An 18,522-nucleotide genomic window follows, 5' to 3' on the forward strand; every position below is an offset into this window, starting at 1 on the left:
CTGCTGCTCTTAAAGAGTATCATGGGAACTCCCTAGGAGAATATACAGGAACCCTGTAACATGCCCAGAAATTACTGGAAGATACAAAATGGTGTATTTATTCACTGAAGAATAACTTACGGCAGTGACACGGACAGAATATGACATCTAAAGATATGCTCCATGCTTTCTGATGAATAGATGTACTTGTTGTCACCTACATGTTCACTGGTATTCCTCTTGCAGCCTTTGGATATACCAGATGGTCGAAGAGCTCCACTCCCAGCTCACTACCGGAGCAGTAGTACTCGCAGCATAGATACCCAGACTCCTTCTGTCCAAGAGCGCAGCAGTAGTTGTAGCAGCCACTCCCCCTGTGTGTCCCCATTTTGTCCTCCGGAATCCCAGGATGGAAGCCCTTGTTCAACAGAAGATTTGCTCTATGATCGTGATAAAGGTGAGAATTAAGTCATCCATTTATATGGAAGGCTTACTATTGCTCATTATAGTCTGTGTCTTAGACCATTACACCACTTTTCCCCTTTGTTGAATGGTGAGATTGTAAAAGATGAGTTATTACAGGTTTGTTTGTTCATTGGTTTCACTTTCCTCCTTTGTAACTCTTAAACATCTTCCATAAATGTGTCACATAAGCACAGTGCCTGATTCTAATGGCTAACAAAAGCTATGAAGTGGAAACTACATGCCAGTAGTTTCCTTCATTTTGTTCAGAGCCGATGATAGTTATGGTACAGTTTATATTCCTTATGTCTAAAGCTAGGTTTTATAATCAGTGATTTTGGAGGAATGTTTTCTAATGATGTCTTGGGAGCGTGAGTGTGTATGGTATGAAGGTGCGCACACATGCATGATGCATCCGTGAAGACTATGAAGTAAGACATGAGATGCCTTCTTCCGTTGTTCCCTACTTTTCTTTGCCTTAAGACAAGGTCTCTTACTGAACTAAAGACATGCCTTTTGGATGAGAATGACTGGCCAATGAGCTCTCAGGATCTTCCTGCCTCTGTCCACCAATCCTAGGGCTTATAGGAACATGCAGTCCTGCCCAGCTAAAATGTGGGTGCTGGAGATATGAGCTTGAGTTCCCAGGCTTGAATAGCAGGTTCTCCTATCCATTGAGTCATCTACCCAGGCTCTCTATCTTTCTTTGTGAAACAGGATTTCTCATGGAACCTGGAGTTCACCATTTTGGTTAAATTAGATGGCCAGGGATCCCCTAGGATCTGCCTGTGGTTGCTTTTCAGCACCAGATTGCAGAGATGCACACACCATGCCCAGCATTTACATAGGTCCTCATGCTTATGCAGCAAGAACTTGACCCGCTGAGTCATCTTCCCAGCCACTCTACCTTACTTACTCTTTAAAATATTGGATTACTCACAAAACCTGGAGCTCACAAAATCAGCTAGGCTGACTGCTCATCAAGCTCCAAGGTGTTACCTGTCTTTGCCTCTCCAGTACTAAAGTTACAGATATACACTGCCATGGCAGCTTTTTTTAAAGTACATGATGGGGATCTGCTTTCAGGTCCAGGTCCTCACGCTTGTGTGGCAAGCACTTTCCTGTTTGAGCCATCTCCCTGGCTCCATGACTATATCTTCAATCAAGTAGAGGAGGTTCAGGGAATATCTACAGAACATCACCTTAAGGTTTATAGATGAATTTTTTGTTAACTGTTGGAAAATGGATATTTCTCACTTTCTGTCAGGTCCAGGTAGTTGTTCTGTGCTCCTTCTGGCTTTGGGTTAAGCACTTGTACACCACAGTTTACATGACTCTTCACATTCGGGTCCTTAAGACCTAGCTGCAGAAGACAGTATAGATTGTCCACCTTCCATGGTCCTTGGCTACTTTCAGAGAAACTAAACTTATTTTTTAGATAGAAGTCAGTAATAAAAGATCTTAAAACATCTTTGTTTTGTGGTCCTTTTACAAATATTAGCACTGCTCTCTGATTTATTTTGTGCTGTTATATGTCAAATGTGTGGGTCCTAAGTGTGCAGCCTGGTGAATTTTTATATGTGTAGGCATTTGCGAAGGGAGGCTCAAGGACAGATACAGAACAAGTTTGTTGTCTCTTAAGGTTCCCTCAGTCTTCCCAGGTAGCACCCTTCCTCTGTACTGGCAGTGACTACTATTCTGTCTTCCTCCACCACAATTAACTCTGACCTGTTGAAGGAATGTCACAGAAATACACCAGTGTTGGTGTAGTCAGCATGGGCTTGTGTCTGCTTTACTCTACGAGTTCTGTTTCTTAGAGAAGTTAAAGGGAAACTGTTTGGAACTTTCGTCATCTTATTTGGTATCTTTTAAAGAGCTTTCCGTGTCCATCCCTTTCCTGGTTGCAGCCTTTGTGGCCACAGTGCACTAAGAGCATGCTGAAGTGCTCTGTAGACATCTCTCCTTTTCTTAGAGTGTTAAACTGAAAAACCTTCATTTCACTAAGAAACTACTAGAGAGCTGGGCATGTGGGCACACGCCTTTAATCCCAACACTTGTAAGGTGAAGACAGGTGGAGCTCCATGAATTTGAGGCTAGTCCAGTTGACGTAGCAAGTTCTGGGCCAGTCAGGGTTACAGGTGAAACACTGTCTCAAAAAAACCAAAACAACGATCAAAAAACCAAAAGGACATAATTGTGCTAGAACAGTTAAGGAAGGTAGGGGTGAAAAATGTGAAGTTGGATGGATGGGGAGGATCTAGGAGGAGTTGGGGGAGGGGAAGTAATACAATTAAAATATATTGTCTAAAAAACTTTTTACTGTAAAATCTGTTTCAAATTATGGAGTTATAGCTATTACTCATGCCTAGAATCCTAGTACCAAGGAGGCCGGGGTGGAGGATTTCTGTGTGTGAGGCTGACAAGACTGCATAGTGAATTCTAGGCCATGCCAGCTTTGGTTATAGTGTGAGAGTCTGAGAGAAGGATAGGGTTCAGGACGGATCTGAGAAACATTTAGAGTTTTTTCTGCTTTCTATGAGACAATATTGTTGATTTCTTAAAATATCTACTATATTTAGCTTAGAGATATCGTTTTGTGATTACAATAAAGTAGACAATATGTTTCCTTAGAAAACTGTATGACCTACATGTAAAATTTCTAGTTCTTAAGCAAATCAAACACTTACCATTATGTAGAGAACATTAAAAAATGGTGGTTTTAATTTATATATGCATACACACACACACACACACACACACACACACACACACACACACACACACACACATTTTAGGACTGGGTATAAAGGCCTATGCTTTTTAACTGAGTTTTTTTTCTTATGGTTTACTTGAGAAATACTTACTGAGCATTTATTACTTATCAGGTTCTGTCCTAGAAAGTAAAGAAATAGAGATAAATAAAATGTACTTTTTCTTTAAGGAAATTGCAATCTTAGAGAGTAGTAGCTATGAATGTAAAAAGATAATTTGCTTTTATAAATATTTAGAATTTTAATTGGGTTGGGGATTTAGCTCAGTGGTCAAGCACTTGCCTAGCAAGCACAAAGCCCTGGGTTCAATCCTCAGCTCAAAAAAAAAAAAAAAAAAAGAATACTAAAAGGAAAAAAAGAAAGTGGTTTATCAGTAGTGGAGCTTGTACATTAAATCATTCCCCCTGTATAATAGTCTTTGACCTGTGGCTTCTCTGTCAAAATATAGATTTGGGAGTGTTTTTTTTTTTAATATTAATTTTGTCTGATAATTTTTTTTCTACACTATGTATGGGTGTTTTTATTTCCAGTAAAGACAAAAGTAAAATCTATATAAGTTTTTTGCTGGTTTTTTGCTGGGGGGAGTATAATTTTCTAATCACCTAGGATCTGTTTGGTGTACTCTAGTTGCTCTACATGCTCTAGTTGTAAGAAATTTCTTTGGTAAAATAGCTTAGACCATTCTTAGGAGACTAAGTGGAATGATGTAGGAAGGGAAAGAATCAGCTGCAGTGAATATATATTCTATTGAAAGGTATGTTGGTGAGATGGTTATTTTTAGTATTCATTTGTTAATGTATTTATCCTTTTTCTGACTTTCCTAATGTTCTCTCTCCCTCGTTATATCTCTCCCCATGATTCATGTATAATTTTCAACTGAAGAATTCTAGTTAGCATATTTTTTCTTTGACTTTATCACTTGCAAGGCCAGAACAAAAACACTGTTAAGAAAAGGACAGTTGTTTGAGAACTTATTACAGGTGGAGATTCTCATTCTGAGTTTGTTTGTTTGGGTTGAGTCCTGTTATTTTGTTAGGGTTTTTTCCAGCAACCTGAAGACTGAAAGCAGCCTGGTGACATGTGTAGAGTTTCCAGGCTAGCTAATCTAATAGAGAAATAATCCCTAAGCCTCATTGGAGAACTCAAATTCAGAATCCAAACTCTCATCTTGACATCTCTTATATTAACATTATCAAAAATATACCCAAAGAATTGGCCCAAGTCCTTCTACAGCATCATGTCCAAGTTGCAAGAAATAATATATAGTACAGATGGCAGCATCAAAATATTAGCTCTTTTAGCAGCTCTGCCAATGTTCCTTGATGGTAGCCAAACTAGTGCTGGGCAAACCATAAAACCTAGACTTCAGTCTGCTGCTTGTCATGGATCTTTGGCACAAGTTGCTTAGGCAGTTGTTAGAAAGTTCTGCGATTTTGCAAGATATTGTAGAAACATTGATTATTATAATTATGAAGTAAATGGAACATTTTGTTGAGGCCAACTACTAAGAGTTATATTCCAAGAGTCCATAAGTTGATTACTTGTGGTTGAAGCTATATTTTCTTGAAGGAAATACGCTATGTGGATGGAGTTTCTAAGCTAGGGCATATGAACCCATTTAACTCACACTGTAGTTTGACTCAAATATTAGTATTACTAAACTGAGGGTTTTAAGTGTAAGCAATCCGTCCTCCCCAGAAAGCAAATGAAAAGTTGTAGCTTGTCTTTTTAGGATCTAGAGCTGATACTAGGCAGGCTGTTAAAATAGCCTGTTTGGACATTTTCATATTCCTATTTCTTATTTAACCATATTTGTATTTCTCTCTAGCGTTCTGTTTCACTTTATCTCTCAAACCTCTGCCTTAGCTCTCTTCCTTCTTACATAACCAAATCAGCTCAAATTTGTGACTTTTTTGTGGTTTATAGTATGAAAACAAATGTTGAATGTGTGTTTTTAACCACCTTACCACCTTACCTTGAAAGTCACTGATTTTGAACAAAAATCTGTTTTCTCAAAAGAATTTTTTATGGTTTTGGAGGAACTTCTTTATTTTTAAATTAAGAAACATTTTATTCATTTTAAATACCAGCCACAGATCTCCCCCTCTACCCTCCTCCCACCTCCTCCCCAGTCTCCCCCCCCAAACCCCCCCATTCCCTTTTCCGAAAAGGTAAGGCCTCCCATGGGGAGTCAGCAGAGCCTGGTACATTCAGTTGAGGCAGGTCTAAGCCCTTGGAGGAACTTCTTAATGGTAAAATTACAGTTTAAAAATACTTCCTACAAAGGACTGTATATCACATATTAAAACTACCCTGTTGTGTTAGAAGAACTTCTTAATGGTAAACGTATAGATTGAAAATACTATTCCAGTAAAGAACTTTACATGACAAGTGAAAACTGCCCTGTTGTAGAATTATGCCACTAAGGTCGTTGCAGCGTTTGTCTTTTTCCAGACCACATGAAACATTGCACATATTACCAGTGTCTGGAAGCATGTAAGAACCTAAAAAGTGCCATATTCTTATCTTTATACAATTTTTACAGTCGTACCAATAGCAGATAATGTCACAGCTATATATAAATGTTATCTTATTCATAATTCAAAGCTACTTAGTATAACTCAGTTGTATCTGTTATAGTTCAGTCTAGAATATAAGCAAATCAAAGTTTTGAACATCCCTACATATGTATTTTACTTCATCTGCTGTTACCTGTTGACTGACTTGGAAGGTTAGCATGGATGGGCAATCTGGTTTTGTTCATTGCATTGTCCTTGGCAAATTCAGTCATATCTGGCAGGTATGGTGCTAAGAAGGGTTTTCTAAAGTATTCTTATAAGAACTTCCTTTATGATATGTCCATATTAAAAAGATAGTCTCTTTATTAGTGTATGGAAAATACTGGTGTCATTTTCTTTGAGGTATTAAATTATGTGCTGTGCTTTTTTTAATGTTCATGAAGAGTGCACTATTCTTAAAGGGAGAAAAAGAAAAAAGTAGCCAAACTTAGTTAGAGGTGCTTTTGGTGAAGGGGTTGGGGAGCCATAAAGTTCACATTTCTTAATGAAATTAGAAGAAAGGAAGTAGCTTTTCTAAGGCATGTCCCTTCTTATATTAAATACTCCTGTTGATAATTGGCACATTTTGATCATGACTGAAGAGAAAAATATAGGTTATCAATTGGGATAGAGAAAAAAATGAATCTGTTGGTTTTTTCCACATCATTTTTTGTTGTCCTCTGAGACAGATTGGCTCCTACAGGCTGCTGTTTACTCCATCTCCTAACAGAAGGCAGACTCAACAATGGTTGCCTGAGCTGTAATCCTTTAATTAGAAACAGAGTGTTAGGAAGGAACTTGATCATTTAGCCACCTCCTCATATATCTAATGAAAACACAAGAATTTGAGTAGATCAAAATTTAGTGAAGCGGAAGGCTTAAGTAATGAACTCTGACTCGGTGATAACCAGCTGAAGCCTTGCCTTGCCTTGCCATGTATTAATTATGGGCCCGTGGACAAATTGCTCAACCTCTAGGTATCTCAGTTTCCTCATAAAATTGTTATGATTAAATGTGGTCAGGTGATCTTACTTTTGTTATTTACTATCTGCCATATCCCTTTGGGTATATGGGATTGTTGTTACAGGTTACCTAATTTGAGGCTTATTCCTAACTTCTTTATAGGCTGAATGCCAATAATGATCTTCTAGAGAGACTTCACACTGTGACTTACAGCCTTTGCAGAAAGAATAGGCTTTATGTAACATTCATCTTTGAAAGGGCCAGGTGTGGAGAGAACAGTAAGAAATAGTGTGGAAGTTGAATAATGGAGAGGAGAAAGTAAGAATGAAGAGATAGAAAAACCTAGATTTTACAAGGAGTTTGAAGGACATTGCTGAGAGGATTAAAAGGCCAGGAAGTATCTTGTGGTCACATAGAGGACATGACCAGCTTAATTTTGAAGAACCATAACTCAGATGGAGGCACAACAGTGGAGAGACTCCAGAAGGACAAGAGAGTGTGCTGTTTTAATTGTCTTAACCCTATGCTTTTTAAACTTGTACCACACACCCTTTTTAGCTATTTTGAATCTGTATCCTTAATATGTTATTATTCATTCCACAAATTGCATAAGTTAACGAAGTTTACTTGTTTTAATGACAGGAAGTAACTGAAAAAAACTTTCTAATACATTCTTCTTGTGTGTTAGCAGATAGTTTTGGTGACTGATTATATATGTTAGACAAGGGAAGATAAGGAGATGAGTAAGATAACCAAGTTCAAGTGTGGAAAATGGTGGCCAACATTAGCAAAGTGATGAGTGATGGAGAGGAAAGGGCTTTAAGGTGAAGGTGGAAGTTTCATGGGGTTTCTGACTGATCCTGTTTGTGTCATTTTCATTTCGTGAGGATTGGAGTTGATTGTCTAAGGATTCATCAAGACATTGATAGCATTTTGCCTTGTCTTCTGTTTCACACAAAGTAAATGTTGAAATGAACATTTGAAATTGTAGTGACATTTTTAGTATGAGTTTAAGCATCCTTTACACACACACAACACATACAGGCTAGTTTAAAATATGAACATTTGAGGGTTTTGCAAACTGATATTCATGCAATTTTCTTTTATCATTTTAAAACCTGAGGATGTAAAAACCAAGGTTATATTGCAAAGATTTCCCAAGATTCTTAAATTAATTTTCAAGATATAAAATATTTTGTTTAATCTGATTTATGTTTAGTTTCACTATTATGATTTTTATTAATAAAAATATGATTTTTACCTCATAGATTGATTTGAAGACTATATTCAATCATAGGACTTGTGTTCAACTTCATTTCAGAGTAGCATGTCGGGAGCTGAATCTTGTTTGTTAGGATTATTTTGTAGCAAAAGCAGTGTACTTATTGTGAGTACACAAAACCAGAGCTGTCTATAGTTTAATTTATAAATAAATGAGTACCCTTTCAGTTATTACCCAAAGAATAAGTGATCAGTATTTAAAGTAGTGTACCTACATATGACAAACGTGTAATTAATGAGACAAGCATTAACAGTGGTTGTGAGATCTCTTATTCAGAAAATAATCAGACCTGAAGTAAAGTTCAGAAATATAAGTAGCAGAAGGTAGTGAGATCACATTTTTCTCCTTGTGAAATACTCATTTATATATTTATCCCAACTAAAGTTTATGTCCTATTGAAATTTGATGGTTTTCCCAGAGGGCCTGTTTGTAAGCTCTCCTTCCCAGTCTAGCTTTTGAGTTAGGAAAAGGTACAGGCTCTTTGATACAATTGATAATATTACTTATTTCTTAAGGTTAATTGCCAAAAATCGTACATAATTGTATGGTTTCCCAAATTTCCTTTGGCCATCAGCCATGCTCTAGTTGCTAACTTAATTTCCTGAGCAAAAGAAGTAGTTTTAACACCCAATTAACAATTCTATATAGATCCATTTATTTCAGTTAGTCATATTTCTAACCTAACTCACTAGGCTAACTTTTATGCTTTTTATTATATTCTTAATATATCACTGAATGTAGTATTCAACACACTATATTCATTTTCCCAATGAACTACCTACTTGGGAAAGAATAAGAATTATATTCTTATTTTTGATTGGTTACTGCTAGATACATCCTCAAAATAATTTCTTTCTCAAAGTGGTCTGAAGAATCTTAATGGTTTAGGTATTTAATTTCAAGATGGTAGATGAGAGCCGGGCAGCAATGGCACGCGCCTTTAATCCTAGCACTTGGGAGGCAGAGCCAGGTGGATCTCTGTGAATTCGAGGCCAGCCTGGTCTACAGAACGAGATCCAGGAAAGGCACCAAAACTACACAGAGAAACCCTGTCTTGGAAAACCAAAAAAAAAAAAAGATGGTAGATTAGATTAGATCTCCCAATCCAGTCTTTGCTGTCACTAGCCGGCAAAGTTGACGCTAGAACTTTGCATTCCCAGACAGTCTGGTATTCTTAAGATTATTGGTAAGTCTATAAAGGGCTTGCCATGCAAACATGAGGACCTGAGTTTGATCCCAGAACCAATAAAAACAAACAAACAAAAAAAAAAAAACAAAACAAAAATCCTAGCACAGTTGTGTATGCTTGTAATCGCAGCACTGGGTGGGTAGAGACAGGTAGGTCCTTGAGCATCACTGGTAAGCTAGCCTACTCTGGCTCCACACACAACCTCAGGTTTTCCTCTAGCTTCCTTGGGCACATGCACTCAGGCGCACTTGGAACCACACACTTGCACATGTAGACACACACAAATCCAAACCAAAGATAACCTTGCTTTCTTGGAAGGAATAGGATGTTATTTTTATGTAACTAAATAGCATTAGTGTGGGTAAATCTTTTTAAACAGTATTTACTTTATCCTCTTCTGCTTGAGAGAGAGTGGAGGAGTGGAACAGTCAGTTTTGAATGGTTTACTTATTTAAAATTTGCATGTTAGGGATTTATTATTGTCAGTATTCTTGAGAGCTTTTTGTGTTTTAGGCACTTTTTAGTGCTTTTACATTATATTTTAAAACAGCTGTGTCTAAATAGTTATTCCTGTTTTATGGATCAAAAGCCAGAGATAACAAATACCATGAGTCATATAAGTAAGCACAGGTAGAAGTCAGGTATTCTGATTGCAAATTAGAGTTTTTAACTCTTGTAACACTCATTTCTTAAATTTGCCTTTATTTCAGATGTACTTGGAAGCTTTTTCAAAAGAGAGAATAAAAAAGCCAGGCTCCTTTGAGAGATGAGATGAGATGTGAACTTTGGAATTTAAAAAGCTTCTACTGACTCTATTGTGAACCAGGGTTAAGAGTCACTACTTGGGCTAGGAATATTCTCAGTGGTAGAACACATTCAAGTGGTAGCACCTTGCAAAACAAAACACTATAATTTATTATTGTTTGCTTAAAAATTAAATTTATTTGATTATCTAATAGGGATAAAATATATGTAAAGACTTAGGGCTGCAATAGAACCATAACAAAGAATTTACATACCTGTTTATTTATTTGTATGATTCAACAGGCATATATGCAAATTACTTTTATACGGGGATTGTGGGTCATAGAACATAGTATATAAGATACTAAAAGTCATTTCTGAAGGATAGTAATAATACATTAGCTATAAATACACATGGTTTAATGAATACTTTTTCTACATGGAATTCCAAATTTTAATAATTTAAAATTTTTCCAAGCTTTAATTTATTTGAAGATATTTGGGAAGTTACTTGTGTTTGATTTTAGTATAGTGCGTGCATAAATATGATCTATCATAATAAAATAAACAATCAAATTGTATGATGTGATAGAAAGAGTCCAGATTTACTAAATATTTGTTTGTATTTCTTTTACACTGTCTTTTCAGATCACCAAATATTAGATGTAATTGCTCATTTACAGCCAAATGATTTGTATTTAAAAGCAACACAGTTTAAAGCATTGAACATATTTGTGTTTATTTTTAACATTAATTCCCCACACCCCTAAAAAAAAGAAAGAACAAGAATGTTTAAGTGGATAAGTTAAAACAAAAACACACTACCTCTGAAATTAAAAGGAAAAAGAACTTTAAGACAAAAAAATAATTTATTTTAAATTGCTGGCAGAAAAAAAAATGTATCTGTTTTCAGGTTATCTAGCTCATGACTAGTTTCAACTTTGGGAGAGTCCTTTAAAATTATAACAAATGTGAAGAGAAATTGTGTAGTAGGCCATAGGGTGGATCCTTGATTACTGTGTAGTCACACCCCAACTAATGGCGTGAAAAACTTGTTAAAGGTATCAAAATCATGGCTGTAAGTTGATTCCACTTGCTGATGGCCTATGCTATGCCCATAGTAAACCTCCATGAGGCAGCTCAAGCCATCAGTATTCACCCACTTGTCTTCTTAACCTCATGTGTTACTTGAAGAGTAAAGTGAGGTTGAAGTTGAGAGGCGAATTCCGAGACCTCATTTACACCAGCTTACTGGTTGACGAGTATTAATAGTTTAACTTTACTGTACTCACAGACAGCACTAAGACTCGCTCCTGAGTGCATTACATCAACCTAGGCAAGAAATCATCCCCCCCCCCCCCCCACCTTCTTCTGTGTCTAAGTAAGAAATAGGTAAATGTTGAGTCTAAGAAAATCATTAAATCTGAAGCCGGGCGGTGGTGGCGCACGCCTTTAATCCCAGCACTCGGGAGGCAGAGCCAGGAGGATCTCTGTGAGTTCGAGGCCAGCCTGGGCTACCAAGTGAGTTCCAGGAAAGGCGCAAAGCTACACAGAGAAACCCTGTCTCGAAAAACCAAAAAAAAAAAAAAAAAAAAAGAAAAGAAAATCATTAAATCTGAATCATTTATAAAAAAAAAAAAAAAAAAACACGAAGCTTCATTCTGTGATTTAATTCTTTCCAAGATGTTATTCTATGCATATTCTATAAGGATATGTTTAATAGTGATAAACTATGTACTTTTGTAGTTTTTCTAGTAGTGTATGGTCTTGCTGTTTCAAAGTGATTTCCCAACCAGGGAGACAGCCACTTTCAAATGTAAGCATAGATCTGCATTCCTAAGATTAACATTTGAAATGTTCACAAAATAAAATATATGCATAGTTCCAAGCATATATTGTCTACCTCGTTGGTGATAAGTGTTCATGTTACTCATGTTTCTGAATGCTGGACTGTTTTCTGTATCCTGAACTAAAGCAAGTCATGTAATTTGTTGCTAATACCATTTTTCAGAATATGTGGAAATGATAACATCCCAGTTGATCCTGTACTTAGCATTTTAGCAGTGAGCATTGGTTTGCATTAAGTCAGAATTTAGGTAAATGGAACTATTATATTACTCAGGTCTGTTACTGAATTTACAAGTTGGCATCTTACAAAGATAATGGCACATCTTGGTGGACTTGGATTTCCAAACACTTTTGCCAGATAGGAAAAGGAGAAGTTGCACATAGGTTTTATAGCTTTTCATGAATAGACCATTTTGTTTGGGGTTAAAAAATAACGAGGAAAACATTTTTGGTAGAGATATTTTTGGGTTTTTCATGTCATTAGTGGCTAAAATGCAAGCTGTGCTGAAACAGAGCTTTTATAGACTTTAAAGGCAAAATTATGGGTAAATCATCTTTTTAAAAATGATTATGGGTAGATGGAAGACAGGTTGCAAACTTCTTTTGCCCTGCATGCTTATTATTCCTGGTGTTTTACAAGTATCATTCCTGTTATGAACTTTTGTAATAAAAATTATTCACATACAAAAATATTCAGTTAAATTGGTTGGACAATGAGAAATCATATAGAGAATCACCTCCATTATCATAAATCTTCTGTATGATTAATGCATATTATTGCACTCATTTACAGCATTTTTCTTCAGATTACAGTTATGATTTTCTCAATGAAGTTTTCAGGGCTAAAATGTCATCCTTTTATATTCTGTGGTTTGGCAGCTTACTATTGCATTTAAGTTTTTATTTTAAAAGATGTTCTACAGAAGACTGTTAGAAATAACCTTGCAGTGACAAAGGGCTTGCTTTGTAGTGAACGAGATAGGGCTGTTTGGAGATCAAGTTTAATGTAAAAGCGCTTTCAACTCCTACTTAATATAACTGCTTTAAATTTACAGACAGTGGGAGTAGCTCACCGTTACCCAAGTATGCTTCATCTCCCAAACCAAACAACAGCTACATGTTCAAACGGGAGCCCCCAGAGGGATGTGAGCGAGTGAAGGTCTTTGAGGAAATGGCGTAAGTAATGTCTTTTCTGTCAGCTGGGATCTGAAATTTTTTACTGAGATGTTGATTACAGATGAATCAACTACTCTGTCCAGCTGGTACCATTTCAAAAGCAAAATAAGAACGGGGAATTGATTAGACAGAAGATCCTACATGAGGATTGGAGGATTGCTAGAAATGTGTAAGCCAGTACAGAACAACTTAGAAATTCACCCTTGCTGCTGAAAGTCTTCCCTCTCTCTCCTCCACTGCTCCTTTCCCTCCCCTGTCTTCTTTCTTCCTCCCAACTCTTTTTCCTTCTCTTTCCTGTTTTCTTCTCTTCTCTTTCTTCCTTCCTTGTCCCATTCTCGCTTACTTTTTTTCTCTCTCCTTTCATTTTCTTTTCTAAAAAGAAATTTTTAATCTTTAAAATTTTAAGAAAATTTCTTTAAAAACTGTTAGTTTAGCTGGCTGACAGAAATACATTTAGGAACAAGGTTGGTATCCACGGTCAGGTAGCACACAGATGGTCTCTGATTCTTCAAATCAAAGGGAAAGCGGTCTCCTTCTCTGTAGATACATCTAGCATGTTTACTCATGAATTCATGTTTTCTGTCCCTTTTTCATTTTAAATTTTCAGTATGGACAAGTTAGAAATTAAATTAGAAAAAAAGAGGTTCATGCTGTAAATCTTGGGCTTCTAGAGTCACTCAGAAGATGACCATGTGGCTCTTGGTGTAACTCATTCTTTGTCCTAGTGGGTTCCAAATGCATACTGCTCTTGCAGCCTCTAGAAGGGAACAGAGACTGCGCAGGAGTCAGTTGTTGCCTTAGTTTGGAGAATGGGGTTTTGGGGGTATGGACTTCTTCTTTTGGTTGAGAGGCCACAGAAAACTTCTTTCTCCATATGTGCCGATTGAAGTACATCTGAAGATCCAGAAAAAGTTGAATAAATTGATATCATCAAATAAATGATAAATAACATCCCTCTTTATACTTTAACAGTAAAGTTCATTCTAAATGTGTATAATATTCAAGAATAGTGTAGAATTTCTTTCATAATCCTCAATGATTGGAAGCAAATTAAAGATCTCTTAAAAATTTGCTTGGCCCTTTTGAAAATTGTTTTTTCTTTAACTGTCATTTCAAAACCCTGTCCATGGCTAGTCTCCCAGCTGACCTGTGCTATGGAAGATGTTTCCCCTCTGTGTGCACATAACCCATCCCTGTCATTCACATTCTAGCTGTTTCAGAGAACTCCAATTTAATCACAAAGTAATTAACTTTATAGTGCTACCCAAACTAATTTTGTTTTATGGTTTTAGGTCTCGTCAGCCTATCTCGGCCCCTCTCTTTTCATGTCCTGACAAAAACAAGGTTAATTTCATCCCAACCGGATCAGCTTTCTGTCCTGTGAAACTTCTAGGCCCTCTCCTACCTGCCTCTGACCTGATGCTCAAGAACTCTCCTAACTCTGGCCAGAGCTCAGCTCTGGCCACACTAACAGTAGAGCAGCTCTCTTCCCGGGTTTCCTTCACATCTCTTTCCGATGACACCAGCACAGCAGACTCCCTGGAGCCCTCTGTCCAGCAGCCATCTCAGCAGCAGCAGCTGCTCCAGGATCTGCAGGCAGAAGAACACATCTCCACTCAGAACTATGTGATGATCTAAAGCAGAGGGAGCTGGCCTCCCTCCACCTAGGTTCCATGGATTGGGAATGAGATCTCAGACATCTATCTGCATGGAGTGACAAACTTTCTGAACACCACCAACAGCAAAATACTTAGCATCCTAAAATAGCTCTTCACACTGATCTTGGCAGGGACCGACTCCTCCTATTCAGCAGTTTTTGTGGAAAGCAGTAATGCTTGCAAAATGTGTGTGTCATTCAGCATTTAAGTGGAGACTATGCATTTCATAGTATGTCTGACAGATTAGTACTGTGTCCTGTGTTTTGTTCCAAAATTTTCAGTATGAATAAGCTCTATTTCAAAAAGTTGCCTGTCTAAGTAGAAAATGTCTTGCTGTGTTTTGTCCTATGGAAAATACTGTACTTCAGGATTATGTTTACAATTGATCCAGGTGTTTGTTTCTAACTTCTATAATACATACAATGCAAAAAAAAAAAATGGCCACAACAGTTGCACAGTGCCCACCCTATGGCCTAGCTTCAGGTACTTCAGTTGAAGTCTAAACTCAGGTAACTTGGAATGTATGTCATATTGGGATATTAAATATTTCACAGCTACAAAGCTAAAGAGGGAACATCACTCTTTTGCCTTTCCTTATTTTATGCATTTCCCTTTCTTCATTCCATTCCACATTAGAAAAAGAAGTGCATTCAGCCCTAGGTGATGGTAATCCTGGACATGGGGAACATGAGGAGAACCAGCAAATCTGTGGTGTGTGACATCGTTTTTTTTTGTCATGTGGTTACCAATAGAACAACTGTTGCATTCACTGTTTCAACATGTGTAAATGTGGCTTTTTTTTAAGTTGGTGTTGCTCAGTTAATGACTGTTACAATGTTGCAAATAAAGCTTCAGTAGTGGACTGTACATAAACATTCCATATTGTGTGATGAAATTTAAATGAAAGAATGGCTGGGTTTGATTTCAAAGCAAGTGGAGTTTTGCAAGAATATATAATTACGGATTTTTGTTTATATTGGCCATCAGGGTCATAATTGCTACTATTTTTATCTAAAGACATATTTATGTTTAGCTTCACTTTAGGAAATTCTAATTTGCTGGTTAAAAGGTGAGACATTTGGTTACTGTTTTCCTCAAGCATTTGGTAAATGAGTTGCATTCATGTAGAGAGTGTGTATGTTCAGAACCAATGCAGCATAAGCAAGCAGATTTCTTGTTGACTTACAAGAGCAATAGCTTAAAGCTGTCTCATTTAAGCCTCAGATAACACTATCATGAATAATTTTATTAAGACTTAGAATGTGTAGAGTGGAGCATAACCCCAAGTGAATAGCCTTGAACTTGCAGACTGGACAGAAGTTCTCTACAAAGTGTCAAGAGAGCCCTAGAGATCCCTGAATGGTCAGTTGGAGAGCCTGACTTTCTACATTGTTGGTCTGCAGCACAGAGCTTATGCAAAAGTAAAGGAAGCTTCTGTATTTGTATTCCTTTGCTTTGAGTTCAGTTAGAGCCTAGAGTTATCTCATCTCCACCTAAAATGTATGGGCACATTTTGTTGTTGTTGTTGTTTGTTTTGTTTTTAGAATTCGGGGAACAGGTTGCCTACAGTTAAAGGAATGTTCCAGTTTCCTTAGATCATTCCTGAGTTTTTCTTTGTTTGACTCTTCTAAGGAGTTTGGAGAAGGATGAGCTGATAGAGCGACACTATTTTAATTTTTATGAAATGCTGTGTGTGTGTGTGTGTGTGTGTGTGTGTGTGTGTGTGTGTGTGTGTGTATGCGTGTGTTCTGTGTGTTGTTTTGTCACCCCAGTTCTCTCCTTTCCACCAAAGTTTGCAGTAATATTCTCTCCTGAAGGTGCATTCTGGCTCCTTTAGTCAGTGTTATATTATAGGAGACTGTCATGGAGAAAAAGACTCAGTTTACTTTTGCCATTTTCACAGGGGAACCTTTGAAAACAATCTTTTCAGCAGCAGACACCTTTAACCCTAATAATCTCAGGCCTTGATGAAAATACTATATTTTGTAGATTATGGTTAAAGGGAGAAAATTACTAGTTCAGTAAGATAAATATGAGCTCCATTTAACTTCTGCTATCTGGTTTAGCATTACATGATGTGTTGATCGTATGCTCTGCATTTGTCTAAAGATGCAATAGTATCATTATCAATTTCAGAAAGATGGACTGAATATGCTTTTTTGGTGATGAAATCTATGTACGATATTTATAGTGATGTGCTTTTATTTTCTCATGAGAAACTAAATATTGTGTTGTACATTTGTTTTTAGCATATATTAAAGTTTTGAACCAAATGTGTTAAAGCTTATGCTTTGCCATGTAAATTTCCCAGAAGTTGTTGAGCTCAAATGTATCCTACATCCAGCTGTAGAAACTTGTCAGAAACTGTTTAAATTTTGTATATAGTTGTTTAATTTTAGCCACTGTGCTGAACAGTATTCAAGTTATATAATATGGCTTTACACAAAAAATATGTGGCTTCTGTTTTGTATTTTTTTCAGTATAGAAGTTCCTGTGTCTTATTTAAATAAAGTTATTAGTAAAACTGGAATGGTTTACATATGTTTTTTAAATGACTGGTTGTTGGCACAATACCCAGTGGAGGTGAATTCCGCCCTGGGTAATGGCAGCATTGGTGCTCACTGAGTTCCTGACCTGTAGATCTAGAGCTGTGAGGCGTTGAACTGGATCAGATTTCTCCAGCTTGGTTTCTTCTTGACATTTAATTTGCACACTTTCCATCCAAGGTAAGAAGCTGGATGTCTTAGAGTCCAAAGCTTGGTGCTGCTTCCAGCTGTGAGCATTTCAAATAGAGAAAACATTGTTCTGTTTTATTCCTATGCCTGGCAGTTTATAGGGAGTGAGTTTAAATTCAATGAAATCACCGCAAAGGAAGTTGCATATTCCCTACAAAACCATAATAGTAGTTTCTTTTACTCTTACTAGGTTCAGAATAAAAAGGAGAAAAGCTTTGCAGAACAAAGAAGGATACATGTATATTAAGGAATATACAATTATACAAATAGCAAAGCACTTCGGGAGTGCTTTGTGAAGAACAACTTTCCCAGAGGATTGTTCATTTCTGAAACGTAAAAGAATTAGATAAAATATGACATTTAAATTAAACATGATTGCTTTATTGGCATATTTGGTTAAGAAAATACGAAATATAAAGTTTGGAGGGTGAGATTTTGTCTATTAGCAATCTACTAAGGTTATATAATCCATACAGGAAATTATTTTAAAAGGTTTTTAATTTTAATTGCAGGTGAATGGAGGAAAGTGACATGTTCATCTTCATGATTAACTTAATCGTATAATAAACTTGATCCAAGTGTTCATAACAAATAAACTTTAGGAGCAAGAGAGAGAAATTGAGCCTAGGGATGTTGGTATTCCAACTACATCTACCTAAAACAGCTCTATTTGTGAGTACTGTTAAGTGGTTAGCCCTCCTGCCACCTCCCATCCCACACTGAAAGATACGGCCTAGTTTGAAGTTCATTTTCTCTATGTATTCCCCACTGCTCTGTGGGTAGCTTCTACATCTACCTTTCCTCTCTCTAATACTTTTGTATCCACCCATACACTTCACTCTTGGTTCATTGGACGCGTGAACCTGCTGTAGGCTCATTTGGACAAAGAATTCCTGTTTATACCTCCATTCAAGATCTTAATGCTGCTGTCTGGCCTCCCAAACCTGTACCTGCTCTCAGACTTCTAGTTTATCTCAACCTCAGTGATTAAATATAATAAAAATACCATCTTGCCCTTAAGTCAGCTGTTCGCCTTTATACTCCTATTTTTCCTGCTTCTCGAGACAAGAGGGATTTCCACTTCTGTGTAATCCTGATGTTTTGTCTATATAAATCTCAGATTTGATTGCTTTTTCTCGACACTATATTTCAAGGTG

The 18,522-nt window shown here is 36.9% G+C and overlaps 1 protein-coding gene across 5 annotated transcripts in view; it reads left to right on the plus strand.

Annotated features, from left to right (window-relative positions):
- Glcci1 (glucocorticoid induced 1) overlaps positions 1 to 17,160 on the plus strand; it is a 79,839-nt gene extending 62,679 nt beyond the window's left edge. For all 5 annotated transcript variants that reach the window (XM_052719834.1, XM_052719835.1, XM_052719836.1 and 2 more), the window contains exons 6-8: positions 226 to 436; positions 12,852 to 12,972; positions 14,265 to 17,160. In XM_052719834.1, the coding sequence (XP_052575794.1) occupies positions 226 to 436; positions 12,852 to 12,972; positions 14,265 to 14,610 (678 nt within the window). In that variant the 3' untranslated portion in view covers positions 14,611 to 17,160. The remainder of the gene's footprint in view (positions 1 to 225; positions 437 to 12,851; positions 12,973 to 14,264) is intronic.
- Positions 17,161 to 18,522: the final 1,362 nt, after the last annotated feature.

The sequence above is a fragment of the Peromyscus californicus genome, unplaced genomic scaffold (genome assembly GCF_007827085.1).
Source record: "Peromyscus californicus insignis strain IS unplaced genomic scaffold, ASM782708v3 Scaffold_6__1_contigs__length_162567912, whole genome shotgun sequence".
In the NCBI taxonomy this organism is placed as follows: Eukaryota; Metazoa; Chordata; class Mammalia; order Rodentia; family Cricetidae; genus Peromyscus; species Peromyscus californicus.